Source organism: Netta rufina (genome assembly GCF_964035555.1).
Source record: "Netta rufina genome assembly, chromosome: 22".
Taxonomy (NCBI): Eukaryota; Metazoa; Chordata; class Aves; order Anseriformes; family Anatidae; genus Netta; species Netta rufina.
The window spans coordinates 6,535,141-6,556,416 of record NC_140146.1 but is presented as its reverse complement, the minus strand read 5'-3'; the positions used below and the strand labels follow the sequence as shown (position 1 = coordinate 6,556,416).

At 51.7% G+C, this 21,276-nt stretch overlaps 1 protein-coding gene across 1 annotated transcript in view; it reads right to left on the bottom strand.

Moving 5' to 3' along the window:
• NOC2L (NOC2 like nucleolar associated transcriptional repressor) overlaps positions 1 to 18,442 on the bottom strand; it is a 33,899-nt gene extending 15,457 nt beyond the window's left edge. Inside the window, exons 1-13 of the mRNA XM_084300363.1 lie at positions 18,386 to 18,442; positions 18,158 to 18,295; positions 17,460 to 17,631; positions 17,018 to 17,146; positions 16,283 to 16,403; positions 15,636 to 15,726; positions 15,158 to 15,236; positions 13,564 to 13,674; positions 12,939 to 13,052; positions 12,100 to 12,288; positions 9,817 to 9,956; positions 5,577 to 5,688; positions 76 to 189 (exon numbers count right to left, since the gene is read on the bottom strand). Coding sequence (XP_084156489.1) covers positions 76 to 189; positions 5,577 to 5,688; positions 9,817 to 9,956; positions 12,100 to 12,288; positions 12,939 to 13,052; positions 13,564 to 13,674; positions 15,158 to 15,236; positions 15,636 to 15,726; positions 16,283 to 16,403; positions 17,018 to 17,146; positions 17,460 to 17,631; positions 18,158 to 18,295; positions 18,386 to 18,405 — 1,530 coding nt within the window. The 5' untranslated portion in view covers positions 18,406 to 18,442. The remainder of the gene's footprint in view (positions 1 to 75; positions 190 to 5,576; positions 5,689 to 9,816; positions 9,957 to 12,099; positions 12,289 to 12,938; positions 13,053 to 13,563; positions 13,675 to 15,157; positions 15,237 to 15,635; positions 15,727 to 16,282; positions 16,404 to 17,017; positions 17,147 to 17,459; positions 17,632 to 18,157; positions 18,296 to 18,385) is intronic.
• Positions 18,443 to 21,276: the final 2,834 nt, after the last annotated feature.

Below are 21,276 nucleotides of genomic sequence, written 5' to 3'. Positions count from 1 at the left end.
TGCTGGGGCCAGTCCTGTTTGAACAGAAGCTGTGTTTCTGAGGATGTGCACTGTTGGCAGCTGGGTTCCACTTACTCGGAAGGCTTTCTCCTGCAGGTTGGCGTTGGAAAGCTTCAGGATCACCGCGAAGTTTATCGGCTTAGCACTCATGCGTCCTGGCCTCTTGTTGAAATCCACTTGCTGGAAAATCTGCAAGAGAAGCAATTGAGTGTAAGGATGGTCACGCCACCAAACAAACAGACACCCCACAACTCAACCAAGACCGTGAAGTTGATGACAGAGCTGAGAAGACAACCCAAGAGTCCTGACTCCTGCCTGCTCGTTCTGATCGCCGTCCAACAGCTTTTTTTAAATGTCCCAGCAAAGGACAGCTTGGCAGCAAACACCAAGCAGACTCAAGGCTTTAGAGCCCTGAGCATGAAAGATGCCACAGGAGCGTGGTGTAAAAGGGAACCGACACAAGCAACAGCACGAGGAACTAGAGGTTTGCTCCTCGGACCTGTGCTTCGGACAGCAGGGTGGTACTGCAAGGCTTGAGTGTGCTTTGGAGCTGTGCCTGAAGACGAGATGCTTTTCAACAGCAAGACTAAATGCTGCTTACACCAACCGATTACCTTCTTACTGTCATTGAAGTAACTGCCTGAATTGTCCTAGGAAGCAGATGGACCAGGAAGTCCCTTCCACAAACACCCCTTGCCAGGCAAGGTCTCTGGTCTGATGCCTTTCCCACCAGTGTCCCTCGTACCAATTAGAACTGAACAGCCTTTGAATAAGCACGGATTATTCTCCACGGACACATTTCTCTTTATAGCAAGGGACGTGGGGAAAAAAATGGCCCCTTTCCAGAGTCTGAGCAGAGACTACACACGTAGCTCCTCAAAAACAACCCCAAGAGGCACACACAACACCCAGGGTAAAGCTGGATGCCCAACACACCGGGCATGTCAAACCTGCATCTTTGCTGTTACATTCTTCCAGAAATGGGAAATGATAATGCTTAATACTAATGGTTAGGGAGAAAAACATTTATTTCACATAAAAGCTGAAATCAGCTGCAAGCAGGATTTGCCTCGGTCCCTACCCTGGGTAGGTATCAGGCAAGAGGGGAGGCTACCCAAAAAGGGCCGTGCACTGTGCTGCTCACCTTCTGAAGCTGTGATATATGAAGGAAGATGAGGTTTCTGGAATAAGCAGCAGCACAAACCTGCCCTTCCCCAGCCTGGCAGAGGCAGACCTCAGGAGGAAGCTGAGAAGAGCTGCACAGACCGCTCGCACCAGGGCACGTTCCCAGAGACTCCCATCAGGGGCTAACAAGCAGCAATCAAGGGAGGTGGTCACTAATAAGGGAGCTTCGTTTCAAAAAGCCAGCCCCAAATGACCAACTGGCAATCACTCGTGTGCCAGCTGACAACCTTTGAGGGGTCTGACAGGGAACACAGCCTGCCTGCCCGTGCCTCTGAGCACGAGGTCCCTGCCTCCAAGGCGCTCAGCCCCTAGATTCCCAACACTTCTAAATATTACTTTCGAGCAGGAAATAATTTCTATTCCCTCTACGCGGCGATACATTCATCATCAGAGCCCAAGCAGCCCAGAAAGGCAGCGCACTGATTGCTAGAGGGTGAGGTGGGGGAGAGGGAGGGCGCTCGGGTCACTCCGGTGCCCCCGGGCCAGAAAAGCATGGAGCCGGCTATTGATTTTTTTTACATTTTATTTGTCAATCCAGGTTATTTGGAAGGGAGGGACAAGCCTGGTGGCTTGTGAAAACAAAGAGCCCTAGCCTAGGGAATCGATGCTATAAACCTCGTTATGCACGGTTATTTCTTTGGCCAAAACAGTCGTATTGATCCCCGAGGTCAGACGCATTAAAGAAAAAGGCAGCGGGCGCTGTGGGATCCTAACATGCCACTAGGCAAGTGGGAAAATACAAGCAGAGGGTTTGAAACCTCCCCAGATGTGCTGGGGAATCTGGCGGGACACGTGGAAAGGGAAAAAACGTGGTTCCCAGCCCTAGGTTGTGCAGGATGGCCCAGACAGCAGCCAGGCTGCAAGACGGGATGACTGTGTCTAGGAATCCTGTGGCAGGGCAGAAAGGTGATAACGAGGGACTGGAGGGCCAGAAAACATCCAAAACCAAGGGCTTGGCTCGAGTGAGACCCACCAGCAGACAGAAAAAAGGACAGGAGGGGGTTTTCAGCAAGCTCTAGCTCACCACTCCTACGTTGGTAGGGTGAAGGGTGCTTGGACGTACAGCTTGCACCAGCAGAAAACCAAGCCCACAGCCCCAGCACTCTTACTTTATCACCCCCACCCCATCCTGACTCTTCTCAGGCTCCAGCAAAGCCTCCTGGCAGCTGCTTTGATCAGCCCGAGGCCGGCTGCCCCAGGCCAGCCCCCAGCAAGGAGGCAGAGCTGTGCAGGACCCGCCTGCAGCCTCCCCGCGGCTGCTCCAGCACCCTCCACCTCACCCCCGGCACCCAGCAGGGCTGCTCAGAGCCCAGCTGCTGCCAAGCTGAGAAAAGCTGCTCAACTTTTATAATATATTCCCATTTTGCATCCCACAGGGTGTTTTTCCTCTGGGGTTATTCCTTCTCCCCTACAGGACATTGCATCGCCCTTGGTTGAGCTGCGGGAGGTGTCTCCAACGTGCCAAGGCCCCTCTGAAGAGCAGGGCTCTGCTGGTGCAGTAATTCCTCTCAGCTTTGCATCTTCTGCATGCTTCTTGATGTCCTCATCCCTGTGTTCAAACTATGAGTGATAACATCTCACCCCCCTGACGAGCACTGGCCCAGCAGCACACCCCACAGCCAGCTTCTCCAGCCCCCAAATCCTCAGCCTGGCTGTGAGGTGTGGGAGATAGCACCCAAAGCCCTGATAACGGGAAGATAAAACACCCGGGGGGCTCTTTCCTCATCCACGGAGCCAACTGTCTCTTGGTAGGAGTCCATTAGATGGGTTGAGCATCATTTCACTGAGAAAAGTCCTGGCACAAGCAGGGTTGTGCAGCTTCAAAGCTGCAGGGCAGTATTTGGAGGGAGGGAAGGCCCAGGATAAGGGATGCATCTTCAGCTGGTGCAGAGGCTCAGCTTAGCAAGCCTGACTGTAGTTTTTCCTCCGTGCAATAATGCAAAGAGCCCCCAGCTCGTAGAAAACTTAAATCTATGACAAGGTCCAGGATTATGGGCCCCCAACCCCTGCAGGAGGTGATTTCCTCCAACAAGCCCCCACCCAGGTACGTCACCGGGCTTCAGGCCCCCCGGGGACCTTCTCCAAAGCGAGCTGCACATCCAAAACAAAACTCGAGCCATTGAAGTGCCAAAGTGAAGAGCTCACGCCTCCCTAAGCGCGTCAGGGTTAACCTCTTTCCTCATTCCTCCACAGGGAAGCTAATTTTAAATTGGCATGCCAAGCCTGCCTGTGGGGAGATTTCCACCTTGTTTATCCACACCTGCCTTCCAGCAGATGAGCCACTGCTTCTCCTGCTGCACAAACTAGTGCCTGTCACAAAATAATTGAAGTGCTGGGGAAAAAAAAGATAGCCTGGGATCTCACAGGCCCTCCAAGGGTGGGAACAATGCAAAAATAAAAGCCTGCCTGCTTTACGCTTTCTCTCAAGCCGTCTCCTCTCATCTAAGAGGTGATTTTAGAAAGCTTCTTTTGCTCCCCCCCCCGAAAAGCAGAGTCAAAAGAGGAGACAGCCCTGGGTGCCCGTGCTGGGGAGCAGCAGCTCCTGTCAGGCTGCATCAAGCAGCCAGCTCTCATTTCGACTGGCAGGGGCTTGGGGAATTCCCGTGCCTGGGGGAATTGCACAAACATTCAATCTGCTGGCTCCTGAAAGCACGGCAGCGACAGGGCTGAGACGAGAGGTAGCCAGGGCTGGTCTTCTTGGTGGAGAGGGGGAAGGGAAGCAATCGTGGTCTCTTCTTAGAGAAGGTTTTCAAGATCCACACCGAGGCTATACAAAGCTCAGCCACGTTTTTTTTCAGGGCTTTGTGCACGTCTGGTGTCGCTCACTCCAGAGCCTGGCTACGTTTGGATCCAGCTGCATCAGCGAGTGAGGGGCAGGCTGCCGTCCTTCACAGCAAATGGAGCATGGGAAGGCTTCGATCTGCCCCCTGACCCCAGCCCTGCCCCTTAAACCCAGCGTTTAGGAGGGGCTGAGCAGCGTGCTGCTTCTCTCTCACCTCGCTTTGGCTGCTGGGTTTAAAACGTGCTGGTTTTGTGACACGGTGTGGTGCAGGACTGCTGCCTAGGGGCAGAGGCACTGCCAGGGTTGTGAGCTGCTAGGAACAGGCTCGTTGGTAAAGCACCAGGCTGCTTGGAGATGAGTTCATCCCTGGCACCTTGGGTTCAAATTGGAAATGAAGGGCTAGCAACACGTGTGCAGGCATTTTACCCTGCCCCCAGTCTCCCCTTTGTCACCAACACCTGGACAAGGCAGGCCCAGCAGCGCCTCGCACGCAGCAGGCTGGGATGTGGTGGGGAGGAAGCTCAGCGTGCGCTGCGGTCACGGCTGGCTGGGGCCCGACACACGGATTGCAGCCCCACGGGGAAGGTTTTTTTCTCTCGGAGCACTGAAAATTAAAAATAAAAAGCAGAGGAACCGTCCTCCCCCCCCTAGGCTCTGCTACGGCAGCATGGAGATGCCTCCGTCACTGGATGTGGCTGGCAGAGGTTCAAGAGTGTGTGAAGGAGAGGAAGGAAGCAGGCAAATGGCAAAGCCACACAGGCCAGGGCCAGGGCGCGGCAGAGGGGGGCGGGAGAGCAGGAGATTTATAAACATCGCTGGCTTCCACGGGCTCAGAGGATGTGGTTTGCAGAGGACGTTTACAACAACACAAAACCACAAAAGCCTTTGCTTCAACAGAACTTGATTAGCAACGAGCCCAGCTGACTCAGGTCATTTGTTACAGAAGCCTCCCTCATTCTCCTCCAACAGCCAGCCTCACGCTGACCTTCGGGGGCTTTGCATTCCTCACCTTGCCCCATTCTCCCTCAGAAGTGTTTCTTCAAAGAAAAAGCCACTTTTGTACTACCCTCTCACAGGGAGACATCAGGAATGTGATCTGTGGAAAGCTGGATGGTCTCTGAGCATCACCCTAAGGAAGACACAAGGCACCAGTATTTCACCAAACATCCCGTGTTTCGCCAGGCTGCCTTCAAGGGGATTTTTTTTTGACCAAATTAAGTCTTGGAGCACCTTTTTCCTTCCATCTCCCTTTGTCTGTGGTTGTGACAAGCTCTTCCATTTGCTAAGACACAAACACATCAAGGGGATCAAGTAACAGCTTGGGGACTTACTGCAGCCAGTTGAATCAAAGCTCCTCCTTGGAAACCCTTTGCCTATTCCAGCTGCATCAGCCAAACCACCTAGGAATGTCTTTTTGCACCCAGCTGATCTCAGATACAGGAAAACTATAAATTTAATCCCGTTTGCTAACCGCACGCTGTCTGATGGCGTTTGCCAAGGGGTTTAGGGTGTGAGCAGATCCCAGGGGGAGCTGTCGGTGGGTAAGGTAAATGTGAAGGTGTTCATTAGGTAGCAGACAGTTGTTGCTACACCAGCAGGACCCACTGACCTCCAGGATAAATGGCAGCACGGGGATGAAGGTCCTGGTGTTCTCAGACAGCAGCGTAAGGGCACGGATGCAGTGCATGCGTAGTGGGTAGAACCGAGCTGTGGGCACCAGCCTAGAGGGGAAAAAAAAAGATAGGATATTAGGCCAGGATAATACAGGAGCTGCACTCGCAGCCCCCAGCAACGTTTTAGAGCCCTTCCTGCTCTACAAAAGGAAGAGAGCTTTAGGATTGCACAGCAAACTGAGCTGAAGCTATCCCGTAGTGGGGAAAAATTCATGTGTGCTAAAGCTGTGACACCAACAACCAGGTTCTGCAACCAGAGCACCAGGTTCTTCTGGGACAGAGGAGAGAAAGTGCTACCAGGCAGGAGTTTTGCAGATGAAGCTCAGCACTGATGCTCTTTTGTCACGTTCAACACTTGGAGCTCTCGTGCTGCCGACACAGGTAGGTGCACGAGAAGTGGCAGGAACCAGCAGTGAAATGCTCAGCTGAAGCAGTGAATTTGACGGAAATGTGCTCCCCCAGCACACAGGAGGGACTGCAAGGAGAAGGTGGTAACCAATTTCAGGTTGCATACCCTCTGCGTGCCCACACAGCTCGTGCTGTCACCTCCATAGCCACACTTGTCACGTGGAATGTCACCAGGGCAGGAGGAGCTGGACCAGCAGCGTGTCCGAAAGGACAGAGCAGGACCGAGAGGGGCATCACGAGATCCTCTCAGCCCTCTCCAACAGAGGAGGAATCACTCAGCTGCTCCTCTTTCAGAGAGAAAAGAGGATTGAAACTGCTAGTGATGAGCAGGGAGGGAAAGAGGCCGCCTTTGACCATGTTTTAGGCTGTTATGCCCTTGGATATTAAAGGGAACTAAACACAGCTGCCTCTGTAAGGTGGGGCACCGCAGGCTCAGCTCCCCCAGTGCCACCTAAGCCATCAGCAGAGAACACAGAGCCCAGCATCAATCCCGTGGCTACCCCAAGACACCAAAACTCGTTACCTCACCACTCCAGAAACCTCTTGCTATGCACGCCTGGACTCAAAGACAGATGCCCCCAGCACTAACGAGTTTTTTTCTTTTTTTCCATTGAATTCTCAAACAACAGCCCCACATCCAATAATTCCCTCCCTCCCCACCCAAAAAGGGTTTGATGAGAAACCCAGGGGAGAACACACCTGACCGGGCACCATAAATCACCTCCACCTCCCCCACCCTCCCCCCACACTAAATAGTGGAATAATTATCACTGGATCCATTATAGGAATAAATCTACTTCCCGCCCCGATCTGGCACCACTAGAGATGACGAAAGCCATTCTCAGGAATTAATTGATCGAGGGATAAACCTGTTAAATGTATAGATTTACTGTAAACCAAGACCATTAATTTTAGAGTGCTCTGCGATGCAACAATCTGTTTAACTTCCCGATGGCTGGATGCTCAGGGAATACAAAACACAGCTGGGCCTTGGCTCTGCTGAGGAAGATCTGCCCAGGGGTCACACCAGCAAGTTCAAATCCACTTGCTCTGGTTTACAGCTCGTGCTTTTCATCTCAGAGAGTGCTCCCTGTTGTCTTACCATCACCATCTCCTGCAACACCCGCCCTGCTTCTCCTGTGCAGCAGGCTGTGGTGCAAGGAACAGCCCCCAAGGCACTTGGAGGCTTATTTTTACTAGATACAGTTCTTTCTGCTCTACTTTTGTCTGGTCACAGTCTTCTTCTGACTGGGGAGAACACAGAAAGCTTCTTATGGTATCGGTCTCTGCCCCACCAAGAGGGGACAGCCAAGGGAAGGAGTTGAAGGACACCAAAGCTGTGCTTGCTGTACCTGTACATGCTGGGAGGCTGGAGACCAACCCTTACAGGGCATCACAAATCCTCATTTAACTACAAGCCAGGGCAGAACCTCGTATTTATAGCCTGGAGTTAAAGCAAGGTAGGAAGCCAAGCAGACAAGGTCAGGAGAACACTTGCCTTCAGCCTAGAAAAAGGGACAGGAGCTCCTGCAACAACTCTGACACAAAAATAAAGCAGGAAAGACAGACACAAGTATGCAGACCAGACCGAGAACTTTACAGACCACAGAAGCAAAGAAAAGCAGGCATCTCCTTTGTGTTCCGTCTCTGCAATACCTACAGCACTACCCCAGTGGTCAAAGCAACTGCAACCTTTCAGCTGTTTGCAAGATCAACACCGCTGATTTTTACAAGGCAATGCCATTAGCAAACTCAGCAGCGAGGCTTTTTCCAGCAGCCCTGAAGTCAGAAGCGATCAATTCCAACATTTTTCCATTCAGCAGTCTGCCTTCCCCGATCACATCTGAGCATGTGCAGCTTGGACACGTTTCAGGAACGGACCCCATGCATTATTAAAAGTAGTTTCGGCGTGTTTTATATGCTGGAGAGCAGGGAGAGGGAGCAAGGAAACGAGGGAGCTGATTTCAATTTTAGCAGCAACCCTTCTGCTCCTAGTTACCGTATTTAATCACATTTCCAATTCTGCCTCGGTCCCTGCCTAGAGCAAAAACAAACCGACGAGCGGTGGTTTCTCTGCAATCCCCTCCCGAAAGCCACCAGGGTGGCACAAGGAGCTGGTCCTGCAGACAGACAGACACCCTGCTCGCTGCCCTTTCGCTAGAGCAAGGCGCCACCTCCTGGTGCTGAAGGCACTTGGGGAAGGAGAATCTCCTCCAAGGGCTATTTATCCCCCTCTGGATGCTCCCAGGAGCACAAGTGAAAGCTTCTGTGGATGGAAAAGCCACACAGCATCCTTCCCTACCACCCCATCACACGCACCTGGGATCTATTTCTATTTTCCCTGTGCTGAAATTCATCTCTCAGGCTCCCCAACCTTTGACACCTTGTCAGACGGTGGCTGCACATGGTGCCGAGCATGATGCGAACAAGTTTTATTTGCTGCTCTTGCTGAGACTCACCCAGTTCACCTCTCCTTGGCCCCAGCTCGCTGATTTATCTGCCTGGACAGGTAGAAAACTGCCTCGACTTGTCTGCAGGACAACTGGAGCTCGGCAGCAGCAGCGGGAAGCAGCCTGTGCACATGGGGGATGGGGAGAAGGATGTATGCACACCAACGATCGTTTAAATCTGCTTATCTTCATCACCACTTGGGAGTTTTTCAAGACCAGGCGGGTGGGGTTTTAAAGCTGAGAATCTGGTTACAGAGCTAACAGGATTTCAGGGATCACCAGAGATTCAGAAATTCCCTCAACACCCATTAACAGCAGCTTCAAAGCAGAAAAAATTCAAACACACAGGCTGATCGGGGAAAAAGATAAGTGAAGTAAAAAACTGCAAGCAAAAAAACAATGAGAAAAGCTTTCATATTGCTCAAAATAAGCAAGCAGGCTTGTGCACAATTAAAAATAAGACTTCAGCACACTTCTGATTCCAAAACCAAGTCCTTATCTCCTCCCTGATTTCAAACTCCCCTCAAAATAGCACAGCTCTGAGACTATCAGGAACTGCTGAGCATGGCACGGCATGCGTGCACTTGGACAGCTCCACAGAAATACCCAGACAGATATAACTTCTTGGAAAGAGCTCTCAGGAAAGGAATTCTACCTGGTGCTGCCACTCCTCTACTTGTGAGGACATTCCAACAGATGTTGAAAGGCAAAACTGTCCCATCTGGGTTAGTACTTCACATGAATGCTTGGAACTACTCTTATTTTAAGCTTACCTGTTATATGGTGTCCTCTTTCTCAAGGAATTCTAAGAAATACAAAGCTCCAGCAGTTCAGGTATCATGCCTTTTAGCGAAGCAGAATTGGACTAGGCACCAAAACTAACTGCATTGCTTTGTGTCTCCCCAGCAACCCACCAGATGATAGCAAAGAAGGGTTTAGGTTGTTCAGAGATGTGCCCAGGCTGCACAAACTCCACAAATAGTCTGCAGTATGGCAAAAAAAGCAGCTGACACTATTTTTTTGTCCTCACTGCTGTTCACCACTTAGCTACTTTTGAGCCCAATCCTTCCTGCAGTGTCTGTTTTCACACCCCCTGAGCCCATGGTCTCAGCTGGTGAAGCAGAGGTGCCGACTTCCTCTCCATCAATCCTTTAATTCCTTCATGCAACGTGCTCGCAACACGCCTGCAGCTGTAAGACCTCCATCAAAAGCAGCTCTCGGGTTAAATCCAAATCACATAACAGTACCACCCCTTCGGAACTGTTTTACCACATCCAACAAGAGAAGGATTGCCAGAAGAGGAAAAAAAACTACTTACTTGATACAGCCAATGATGACCTGTGTCAGAGGATAGATCAAGGGCTCCATGACCTCGCTGGGGTAGATCGTGCTGAGAACCCGACACCAGAAATAGAGGCAGTGGACATACTGCCAGTTGTAGACAGACTGGAAGTTCTCCTGCAGGAAAGGGATGAACAGACTTGAAAATGGGGCACCTGAGAGGGGCTCAACTCTAATTTCTCTCCACAATTCATTTATTTTCTTTCTCCTGCAGGACACTGCGCACTGCCCAGAGGATAACTCACATTCTGGCTGTGGCTTTGATGCTGGTGGCTCCTCCACCACCCAGCAGATTCAGTTGCAGCACGCCATAATTTAGTACTGGTTAGTGCCTTGAAGGAAATAACGCGCAGCACAGCCTGCTTTTCTTCCCAAGTACGGCTCATTGGAGAGAGATGATTTAATGACTCAGCTCCCAGCAGATGGTGAGATGCAGCCAAGCATCAGGAAGCCTTTAACCGTTCCCTCACAGGCCTGGGGACAGTCCCCAGGAACCCCCAGGTAGGAAGGCTGGAAAGCAGCACTGCTCTGACAGCCTCGTGAGCTGCCTTCTGGCCTCTGCAGACCAGAAAGGAGAGAAAAAAAAGCATGTAAACTACTACAGGAGGAAATTCCTCTGCATTTCCCCTCGTTGTACTCAGACTCTGACTGTGAGGTTGCAGCTTATCCTTCCTGCTCAAGGCCTCCCTTCCCTCAGATGCGTTAACCAAGCCCCCTGCCCACCACCCCACTATCTCTGAAGCATAATGCCAGTATTTTAAAGATGTTTCTGTGAGCATTCACTGTCAAAGCAAGCACCAAACCATTGACCTAGCACTCCTCCCTGCTTTTGGAAAAGACACAGTCCAGGCCAGTTGAAGTTTTCAACTGCAGAGTAAAAATGACAGAGCTGAGAACAAACTTGCAGCTCTGTTTCTAAGCCAGCCTTTATGGTTACCAGCAAAAACAATGCAAGAGGCCAGTGCGTCTGACATGCTGTGACACCAGAACAGTGGTTTCAGGCTGGCCCAGACCAAGTCTTGCACAAAATCCAAGCCACGTGGTTTTTCAAGAATGTTTGGGCAAGCCCCTACTCCTTCCTGCCATGTGCTGGAGCAGCCCATAGTGCCAGAGTAAACAGAAGCCCAGAAAGAGTGCAGAAGTCCCTTAAGGACACTCTTTCCAACGAGTTCTGCAGGCCCAGAACGCACAGCACTGCGCCAAGATCTTAGGAGATAACATTTTAAAAGGTGCCTCAGCTCCAGCCTGTTTCACACAGGCTTTCAAGGCTCAGGTCACCTCTTTTGTATGGTGAAAGAAGATGTGCAAGTCCCAGAAAAAGCACAGAAGCCCTGAACTGCAACCACCGGCCCAAATCTTGTGATAGGAACTTAGGCTGCAGCTGGAAGTGGCAGAGCTCTCACCAGGTACCAAGTTTTGTTCTCAGTTTCTCCTGTAAACAGCGACCTGCTCCTGTAACCACCTTCCACAGCCACCCACTGCTCAATTTAAGCTAATTGGCTTACTGCGAGGATTTATACCTTTTGGTTGTGCTGATGTCATTTAAAGTTCCCGCAACCCTCCCCAGCTGTGAAAACAAGTGGATTTAGGTCTTGTCTGGGCCAGACTCAGTCTTACACCGAGTGTGTAAGAAGCCACCACAATCCAATTAGGGCAGGCATATACATCCCAGACTTCGTTTATCCCCATGTCTGAACAGCCAGGAGATTTAACCAGTCACCAATCCTGCAATGTTTGGGAGCAGCTCAAGCATTAATCTACAGGGATCCGTTTTGCTGAACGTGAACAAAGCCAGGATTAACAAGCTGACTCAGATTTGCTAGGTCAGACTGGAGGCGGCCCAAATCAGGGCTGTTCCCAAAAAGTCTGAGCTGCTTTGTTCAATTGGATGGGCAATGCCAGCTGCTGCTGGATTGGGCAGACACACACACCAGGGTCATTCCTGGTCTTCTTTACCCTGGGCTTTTGCAACAGAGGCTGCCAACTATAAATGCAGAAGAGGGAGAGTGCAAATCCTTGCAAGATGAGGAGAAAAAAGTGACTCCCACCCCCTGTAGCGTCCTGTTCTCTCCTTCCTTGCTGAAAAATAACACAGAAAAGAAGAATTCACGGACAGCTATGAAGATTTCAAGCTCCCAGTCCCAGCAAATAATCCCTCGACACGTTATGAAATGGATCAGACAATTCCTGACACTTCAGAGAGGCCACCAAAAGCCTGCAGTGGCTACAGTGGCTTTCCTCCCCACAGCAGGGCACCTACCTTCTTCTTTATGGTCATAGCACTGCGCAGGTGGATGGCGAGCTGCCGGATATAGATGAAGGCGTGCTGGTAGGAGATGTGGGTGTCCAGGGCATACATCTCTGTCAGCGTCCGCTGCATGAAGTTGATCATGGGCAGCACGTTGGGAGAAGTAAATCTTGAGTTCTTCACAAACGAGATGTACATTTGCTGTTGGGGAAAGAGGACGACGTACTTGTTGTCAGAACAAAACCAGTGTTTTACCGACCTTCCCCACCCAGGCGTTCCCAACCACCTGCGAAGTGTTCCTTTAAAAACCAGACGCTTCAAAAAAAAATATATTTGAAGAGATAATTCAGTCTACTCCTCTCCAAGAGTCAGAATCTTTTCCTCACTCATACACTGTTTAGCAGAGCTTAGAAACGTCCTTGCCATTGCTCCTCCACAGGAGGAGGAAGGAGCTGCAGGATGGCTTTGAGCCATACACGCTGCAGGCTGGTCACAGCAGTTAATGCAGCTCTCTGGTAACAAACAGTGGTAACAAAGCAAACTACACTTGGGAGCCCCAGCTATTAGCAGAGAGCAGCACTGAGTAGCGTGTCAGCACTTGAAGAAAGCCCTTGAGAGGCTGGAGGATGAGTATTCAGCCAGCAGACAGGCAAGTACCAGAGGCATTCTCTGCAAAACCCAGGAGTGCCTCTAGAAGGAACAACAGCAGCGAGCAGGGGACTCTGACCTGCAGAATTTCTCCCATTTTACGTTGCAGGGGAGCCAGCACCTTGCCCTACCTCAGAGGCTGCCCTAAGTTCTTGGCATTTGACTTCAGAAAAGCTGCAGAGCAGAGGAAACAGCAGGCTCACCTTCAGCAGGGTGTGCAGGTACGCGTCTTTCTTGTGGCGGCAGATCTTGTTCAGCACGAGGAAGGCCAGCACCCTCACCGTTTCCTCGCCCGTGCTCCACAAATGAACTACTCGCTGGGAAGGGAAACCCACAGATAAGCATCCCAGCCTCGCCCTGCTCCAGCTTTTCATTTAAACATCACCCCCTTGTTGCCCTCTTTCGCTCTTTTCCGCCCCCATTGTTGTTCTTAAGCACTCAGCAGTTGTGACTAAGTTTCTGCAAAAATATTCCACCCACAGCACGGAGTGAAATGCTATCACAGACACACACAGACTCAGGCAGCAAGCACTCCATCTGCAGCAGGGAAGCAGACAGCTTCCCCAGAACACCCCCGCGTCACTTTGTGTAGGGACTCGCGCTGAGTGCACACATTTTGCTCACTCAGCTTTCCCTGAAAGAGCTCCACGGCACTCACAAACCTGGAGGAGAAAGCACAAATCCCTCCTGGGACCAGAAGAAAAGCGAGGGAAGAGTCCAGGAGACTGGACTGTCATGGGATCTGGTCCAAATACCACGAGGGGCTCGTTTGGAGGGGTGAAGAAAGTGCTTGAGAGCTACATGAAGCACCACAGCACGCAGCCTTACCTTGAGAAGTATACGGCACTGCTTTGGGAAGGTCAGATAATAAGGCACTGTGGCATTGACATGCTGAAGGACTGCTGCTCCAACAGAGGCTTCTGTTAAACAAGACAGGAGCTACAAGGAAAAAAAAAACAAAATCCTAGTTAGTATAGCCCTCCTCAAATTTTCCTTTAGCATTTAGCATTGGTATTTTGCTGTTCCCAAGTAATTCTGGGCTCCAAAGGACTGGAAGAACAGCCCAGCAGGAAGCTGAAAAAACCCAACTGTATTAGGAATGGAGCAGGTCCACAGCAGGTTAAAGAATTCCCCTGAAGGAACATCTTAGCAAACAGGAGCTCAGGCTACCAGCACCTGAGTTCATCACTTAAAGCCTCACTGTACTGCAACAGCTCCATCTCCACGAAGCTTCCAGCTTCTTACAGGCAGCGTGACACCGATGCCATTGTCATCTCACCACAGATGGCCGAGGCATGATGAAGACGCTCTCAGTCTACACACAGCTTGCTCGGAAGCAGACCATCTGAGCTGCCTGAAGACTTCCAGTGCTACACCAGATTTTTTTCAGGGGAAGCAGGAATGCTACCGGGTATCTAGAGGTTAACTCCAGCTCAAGAAAAAGGTTGAAACATCGTCTTGGTATCTCTGGGTTGTTCAGCTCAGTTCCCCTGCAGCCAAACCCAAGCACAGAACTTTGTGCTTTCTAATTTAAGCTCGAAGTCATCTCAATTTCAAAGAAGTTCTGCACGATGGAATATCCACTCTTGCCTGAAATCCCAATTGCTGTAAGCAGAGACATTTTTCTAACTCTGTTTTCTTTCTCATTCTCCTCCTTGCACTGCAAGGACTCTGCAGTCCCTCACACAACAAGAAGACAGACAACACTTTTCAGAATCTATCATGCTAGAAAAACCCTGCCACAAAGCATGAGGACACTCAGAAGGAAGCACAGGACCAGGAATTTTTTCCGTGACTGGACTGCCAGCTTTTCCTTTTCTTCTGCAGTCTTTAGTTCTGCTGCTGCTAAGAAGCACCACAGCTTCAGGAAAAAGCTCTGCTGATCAAAATGCTGTTTCTGCTAAGTCATCCTGCCCTCGTTACCTCACAGCAAAAAGGCATCAGCACCCCCCCCTCAGTTTCTGAAGAATGTTACAGTGATACTGTTAGTTTTGTATTTTTTATGTCCCATACTTGGGGATGTTACAGCTTTCCACCTTCATATTTACTACAAGAAATGGCAAGATCATAACACCAAAATATGCATTAGAAATTCAGAACGCTGGAGCACGGCACTGCCAACTCCATGGGCGCCAATTATTTTGGCAGACAAATTAAGGCAAAGAATTGCCAGAAGGTTTAACTAGTCCTTCTTTACAGGCTACCTATTTTCAACCAGTTATTCTATAGAGCTCCGTGCTATTTGTTAGACCAAAAACCTCCAAAAACAAGAGACATGCAGACTCACAGCTCACAAGTGCCCAAAGCCCCCAGACCCACTGAGACTGCAGAGGGCAGAAATTATCTCAGCAAATAAATTAATAAATAAGCCTGCTGATGCACAGATGAACCCTGAGAACACAAACATGCTGGAATTTCTTACTTGGATTGTACAGGTCAGGTACATTCTTATGTCCAGCCGCAGCTTGCTCCAAATTGGGCTGCTGGAAGGGAGGACCAACCTGGAAGGAAACAAGAGTTGAGTTTAGCTTTAAAAAACAAAACAAAACAAAACAGAAATTAATGCTTCAGTAACAGAACAGGGAGTTTGCTTTCTTAGTATTGCCAGTGAGTAAAAACAACGGCTTGTAAAGCAAAAATAAAAAAAAAAAAGTAATGATTTTGTCACAGATGCAGAGAAGCACTTCTCACAGCATTACAAAATTTGATTCAAGGCAGAGTTCAGCTTCCCAGCCATGTACCCAGGTCTCAGACTGATTCAGCGGCCTTAAGCCACCCCAAAATTCAAACATAGCCTACACCAGCCAGGCTCGTGCAGCAGAAAGGTAGAACTGGAGCTTCTAGAAGTAAAGCCCCGCCAGCTTTCTCTCACAGCAGTTCTCAGATCTCCTCAGACTTACTTTTGTTTGTTCTTCGGGGCTTTTATAAGCAGCAGCTCTTGCAGGCAGTGGAAGAGGTCCCGGACACAGAAGGACACCAGGGCATTGAACACTGTTTAAAAAAAGTCAAAAAAGCATTTGTAAGTGACTTTCCACATATTCCTGGATTCTCAGCTAACCTGAAAAGAGCTCTCTAAGGAGATGAAGCCACCAGAACCTTCTCTACTCTCCACATGAAGAGCACCAAGCACAAAAGCAGCCCAACCCTTTATCAGAGGTCTATACTACCAGCACTCTGCCCCAAAACATAACGGGGATTCAAAGGTACTTTTTAAAGGGTTGCATAGGCACTTTTTATAGGGTCACATGGGTTACAGAATGGGGTAAAAAGACAAAACAGCTCAGTAAAATTAGTTCTAAGAGGCCACAGCAAGAAGCAGCAGCAAAAGTTGTCCAAAGAACTTCAGTGTGAGGATTTCAACAGAACTAACTTTGCTCAAAGAGATATAATCCCACTCCCACGAACATGAAGATAAGCCACTCACGTGAAACTTACCCTTCCACAGGCTTTAACTCCTGTCTGTACTTATTCTTTTCTAATAGCTGAAATTCCCCTCCCCAAATGAGCTATGGGTATATTTTACACAGAAGCATGGCAATCAACTCACCTGCAGCATCAATGACTTTGTACTTGCTAGGGTCAGCCCCTTCATTATCTCCTTTGGTAGTTGCTACGGCCGCTTTGAATGCTTGAGTGATTTCATGGAAGAGCCTTGGTGTTAGCCGTCTCTGGGGAAAGAGCAAGACAAGCAATAGTCAAACTCTGAAGCACTACTGGGACAGGAGAATTGGAATTACTGGAAGCCTGGTTGCAAAAATAGCTCCATCCTTTCACGTGAAGAAAGGTGTGAAGACAGTTAACAAATGGCAGCAGCCTTCACTTGCTCTAAAATAGGTTTCTAGGACATTTAATTGGTTGGGGGATGAGGAACAGAGACCTAGCTGCAAGCAATTATCCAGCCTGACCTTTCCCTCCCCCTCTTGCAGGCAGCAAGCTATTTTATCACTGCTCAAAATGGGACTTCAGAGAAGTTCCTGGAACTGTCACAGACACAGCACTTAGCAAGGCAGTGAACAAGAATTAATCATCCTGCCTTTCTCTGAGCCGTTCCAGTTTCTCCAGCTTCCCCCCTCTGACAGAGTCAGAGTAATCTTGCAGCCCAAGCAAAAATTGCAGACAAATCATATTGAAATCACAAGAAATCTACAGGCAGGACTGTCACCATCTTCTCCGTGCTTGTGAAACACGAACAAAACCAAAGGTGGTCTTTTAAAGGTGGTGACATGTGGAAGAACGTTAAAGGAGAACACTCCAGTGCCTTGTATTTTAGCTCCCTGCTCACCTCTGCAGCTTTCTTCCACTCTTCAACCATCTTCAAGCTGACAGGAATGGTATCAGCTTTCTTGTGTTTGGCTGTTTTACGTTCGTCTTCATCTTCGTCTTCATCTTCTTCATCTTCATCACTCGCTTCCTAGGAAAGTTTTTTATGAAGACCGAGTAAATGCTTACAGACTTATTTTCTGGCCCTGCCTCTTTTGCTGAGAGGCTGCTGAAGAGGAGAGTAGGCAGCAGCAATTGTTATTAACACTGTTAGCAGCACTTTGTGTAAAGCAGTAACAAAATTAAGATTACCAAAATTCCAAAAAAAGCTCCTCCCTGGCCACCTGCACCACCATAGGCCCCACTACACTTTGCCCCTGCACTGAAACTCAAGCACTTAACATGTACTTGATTGATTTCAGCTGAAATAATTGGTTCCAGCAGCCCAAATTAACGCCTGGTACCTCCAGCGTATCAGGTGGCACATGCAACCTCTCATCGTCCTCATCAGAGCTGTCTGAGGCATCAAAGTTCAGCAGAGTGCGGTCGTTTTCTTCCAAAAACTTGTAAAACTCGGGGTCCTTTTCCTTCAGCCGGGAGAGCTGGTCTTTGTGCTCAGAGGCCTTCCCCTTCTTCCTGGTAGATGAGAATTAATGGGTGTTAATTCATTAATTCACTGCTCAAGCTTCTGCTGGGGCTGGAGGGAAAGCACACAGCCTGGGGGCAACGAGGTGCAGCTGGGACTAACAGGAGTGGTGAGGGGTTTACCAGGGCTGGGCTCCCACTTTTAACACACATTTTGGAGGGCTTGTTAAGAAGTGTTTTAATTGGGGATTAAAGAAAGCTGAAGTTTAATTGAGGGCTGGGAACAGCTGAAGCCTGTGGCAGGCTGAGGCTGTGCTGAGCTGATGAAGGTACCGGCTAGAGGTCCTGAAGAGCAGTTTATGAAGGAAAAAGTCATTTTCTTAAAATTTTTCAGGGTTATTTTCGCAAACTTTTTAAACAAAAACCAACAAAACGCTGATATTTCATAGCGAAGAACCCAGAAGCCCATCCCACGCGAGCAACCTGACGGCAGACCCTCAGCAAAGCCTCCCCCGGACACAAAACCTCTCATTTTCCACCCACTTTTGGCTCCCGGGCCCCGCAGCCCGGCCCTCACCTGGCGGCCGCCTGGGGCCGGCCCCGCTCCCGCTGCTTCGGCCTCGGCCTCGCCTCCTCCTCCTCCTCCTCATCACCCTCAGGCTCCGACTCGAAGCCGGCCGTGAGGAACTCGTCCACGCTCAGCTCCGCCAGGCTCCTGCGGGCCGGGAGGGAAGGGGTTAAAGGGGGTAAAATGGGGTAAAAAGGGGTTAAAAAAAGGGGGGGGGGGGCAGGCCCGGCCGCTCACCTCCTCCCGCTGCCCGCCATGCTGCCGCCCGCGCCGCTTCCGCTCCCACAATGCCCCGCGGCGGGGAGGGGCGGGGCTAAACCCTCAAAGGGGAGCGGGGCCGCCGTAATGAAGGCGGAGCCACGCCCACTGAAGGAGAGGCCACGCCCATTGAGAGCGAGGCCACACCCACTAAAGGCGGAGCCACGCCCACCGAGAATGGAGCCGCCTCGCTAAGGGCGTAGCCACGCCCACTGGCGGCGGAGGCACGCCCACTAAACCCGGACGCGGTGGACTCAGCGCGGAGCCACGCCCACCAACAGCGAAGCCACACCCACTATAAGCATAGCCACGCCCACTAAACCCGGACGCGGTGGACTCAGCGTATAGCCACGCCCACTAAGAGCGAAGCCACACCCCCTATAAAAGTAGCCACGCCCACTAAACGCGAGGCCTCGCCCACTCAGCCCGGACGCCGCTAACTCATCTCGGAAGCCACGCCTACTCACCCCTTAGCCACACCCACTAACACCATAACCACGCCCACCGCCCCCTAACCCACGCCCCCTTGCGGGCCTTTCCCCTTCTCGTCCCCTCCCTAAGCCCCGCCCCTTGCCCCGCCCCTTGCCCCGCCCCGGCGCGGGCAGAGCGGAGCCCGCAGCCCCGGGCACCGGCAGCGGGGCCGTGAGTAGGGGCCGGGGGGGGGGGGGGGGGGGGGCACGGGGAGCACCGGGGGGCTGGGGGGGGGACACCGGGGGTCGAGGCGCTGGGACCCCCCCCCTGTGTGCAGCCACCCCCGGGGGGGTGAAGGGCACCGGTACTGCGGGATTGGGGCGGGTTTTGGGGGATTTTGGGGGTTTTGGGGGGATTTTAGGGGTTTTTGGGGGTTTTTGGGGTTTTTGGGGTTTTGTCCTCTCTACGGTGGGTGGTGGGAGGTGTGTGCCCCGCTATGGTGTCCTCAGGCCTGGGGTGTTTGCTGCTTGGTCGCGGTGTGGGGGGGATTTGGTAGCCCCCCGGTAGGGTTTGGGGTTAGGGAGGGGTATAAAGGGTGCTTGGGGTTTTTTTTTGGGGGGTCCCCGTCACCGCCAGCAGCGGGGTTCAATGGGGACGGAGCCCCCGAAAGGGGCAGGGTGCTCCCGGGGTGATTCAGCACCGGGAGGGTGAGCGGAAACCATCGGCTTTGGGGAGGGGGAGGAAGGATGGGGAACCCCCATTAGGGTCCGGTCCGACCCCAATGAGCAGGGGTCAGGCCCCAGCGGGGCTGGTTTTAGGGTCAGGGGTGAGGGAGGGTGAGATGTTGTAGGGGACCTCACGTGCCTGTGGACGCCGGTTCCCCAGCCCCCACGTGGGAAGGTTTCCTGCTGTTTTCGTGGTTTTGGGGTCAGGGAGGAGGGTTTTTGTTAAATCCCAGCCAGCTGCCGGCAGAGGAGGAGGATGTTCGGGGGAGAAGTTGTGCTGCAGGATGAGGACGGGGACGTGGAGGGGCTGTGGGCACCCTGGGGTGCCTCTGGGACACAAGGTCTGGTGTTTGGGGCGCTGCAGCGATCCCATATGTCGAGCTTTCCCTCCTGGTCTGGTGGAGATGCCTTCAACGGGGCAGTACCGTGGGTGTCTTGGGTGTAAAAATGTGAATTTCCATCCTGAGGGCTCACCGAGTACCCAAATCAGAGCAGGGCAAGAGCTGGCGGGGGTGGCGGTAGCCCCAAACCTCTTGGGTTGGCCACTCGGGATCCCAATGGGGTCGCTCCTTCGTGCCTGGGGTTATGGGGAAGGTCTCTTGATGTCCCATCTGTGGGCCAGGGGCAGCTCGGTGGGCAAAAAAACCCTTTGCAGCCCCTCACGGGCAGGAATTTGAGCTTTTTTGTCTCCAGTTCCCAGTGTCTGGGTCCCTGCGTGGTGGCCGGTCCTTCACAGCTCCCCCAGCGAGAGGTTTTTTGGGGTTTTTCCCCTGCATCCCCACCTCGCTTCCATCGCTCACACCGGTGACAAGGACACGAGGCTCCAGGGGGCTGCCCCCGGTGGGGACGGAGCTGTGGGGATGCCAGGAAGGGGCATTTAGGGCATTCCCAGCCCTGGGTGGAAGCAAAGGGCTTTGTTTTTGCTCAGATTTTGGGGTGCTTTGTGCCTCGCCGCAGCTGGAGACCCGCGCATTTTGCATCTCCAGGCCTCTTTACGACGGACTTTTTCCATTTCTTCTTCCTCCCCGGTGTGGGAAGCCAAAACTATTCGGGTCCTGGCCCCGGTGTGACCCAGGGGTTGGCACAGGCGCCCCTAAAATCCCTCAGCCACGCAGCCCTGCCTGGAGCTGCTGCCATCCCCTCCCTGCAGGGCGCTGCAGGGGAAGCTGGCTGCAGGAGGAGCTGGAGAGGGTGCACGAGAAGGGTTTTTGCCCAGCGAAACGGGCTCAAAACCTTTCTTTTTTTTGGCTACGGGAATGTCCTGGTGCCGAGGTGCTGCCTCGCACCCCCTTTCTCCGAGCAAATTTGCTTCGGGGGACGAGCTGGGGGCAACCGGGAGCTGCTGGGTGCTGGGTCCCCAGGCAAAACACCCCGGGAGAAATGGGAAGAGAAGCTTCCATCAGCCCCAGAACCTCACTGATTCCAGCCCAGGGAGCTGCTGGCGAGGTCAATGTGCTCAGTGCCCTCCTCTGCCCGTGCCGGAGAGCTGGCAGGCGTGTGCGCTTCTCCCCTGCCCTCCCCAACCCCCTCGCCGAGGCTCCACATCCTCTCTGGCAGCTTGTCACTTCTCTGCAGATGTCTAGACAGGAGGATTCAGCGCGTGGCAGTTGTGCCTAATTCATTAAAAAAAAAAATAAATAATAAAAAAAACCACAACACAACACCCTACGGAGAGCTGGGGATTCTCAGCCCTGCAGGCTCGCGGCAGATTTACGCAGGATCCACGGCCTGAGG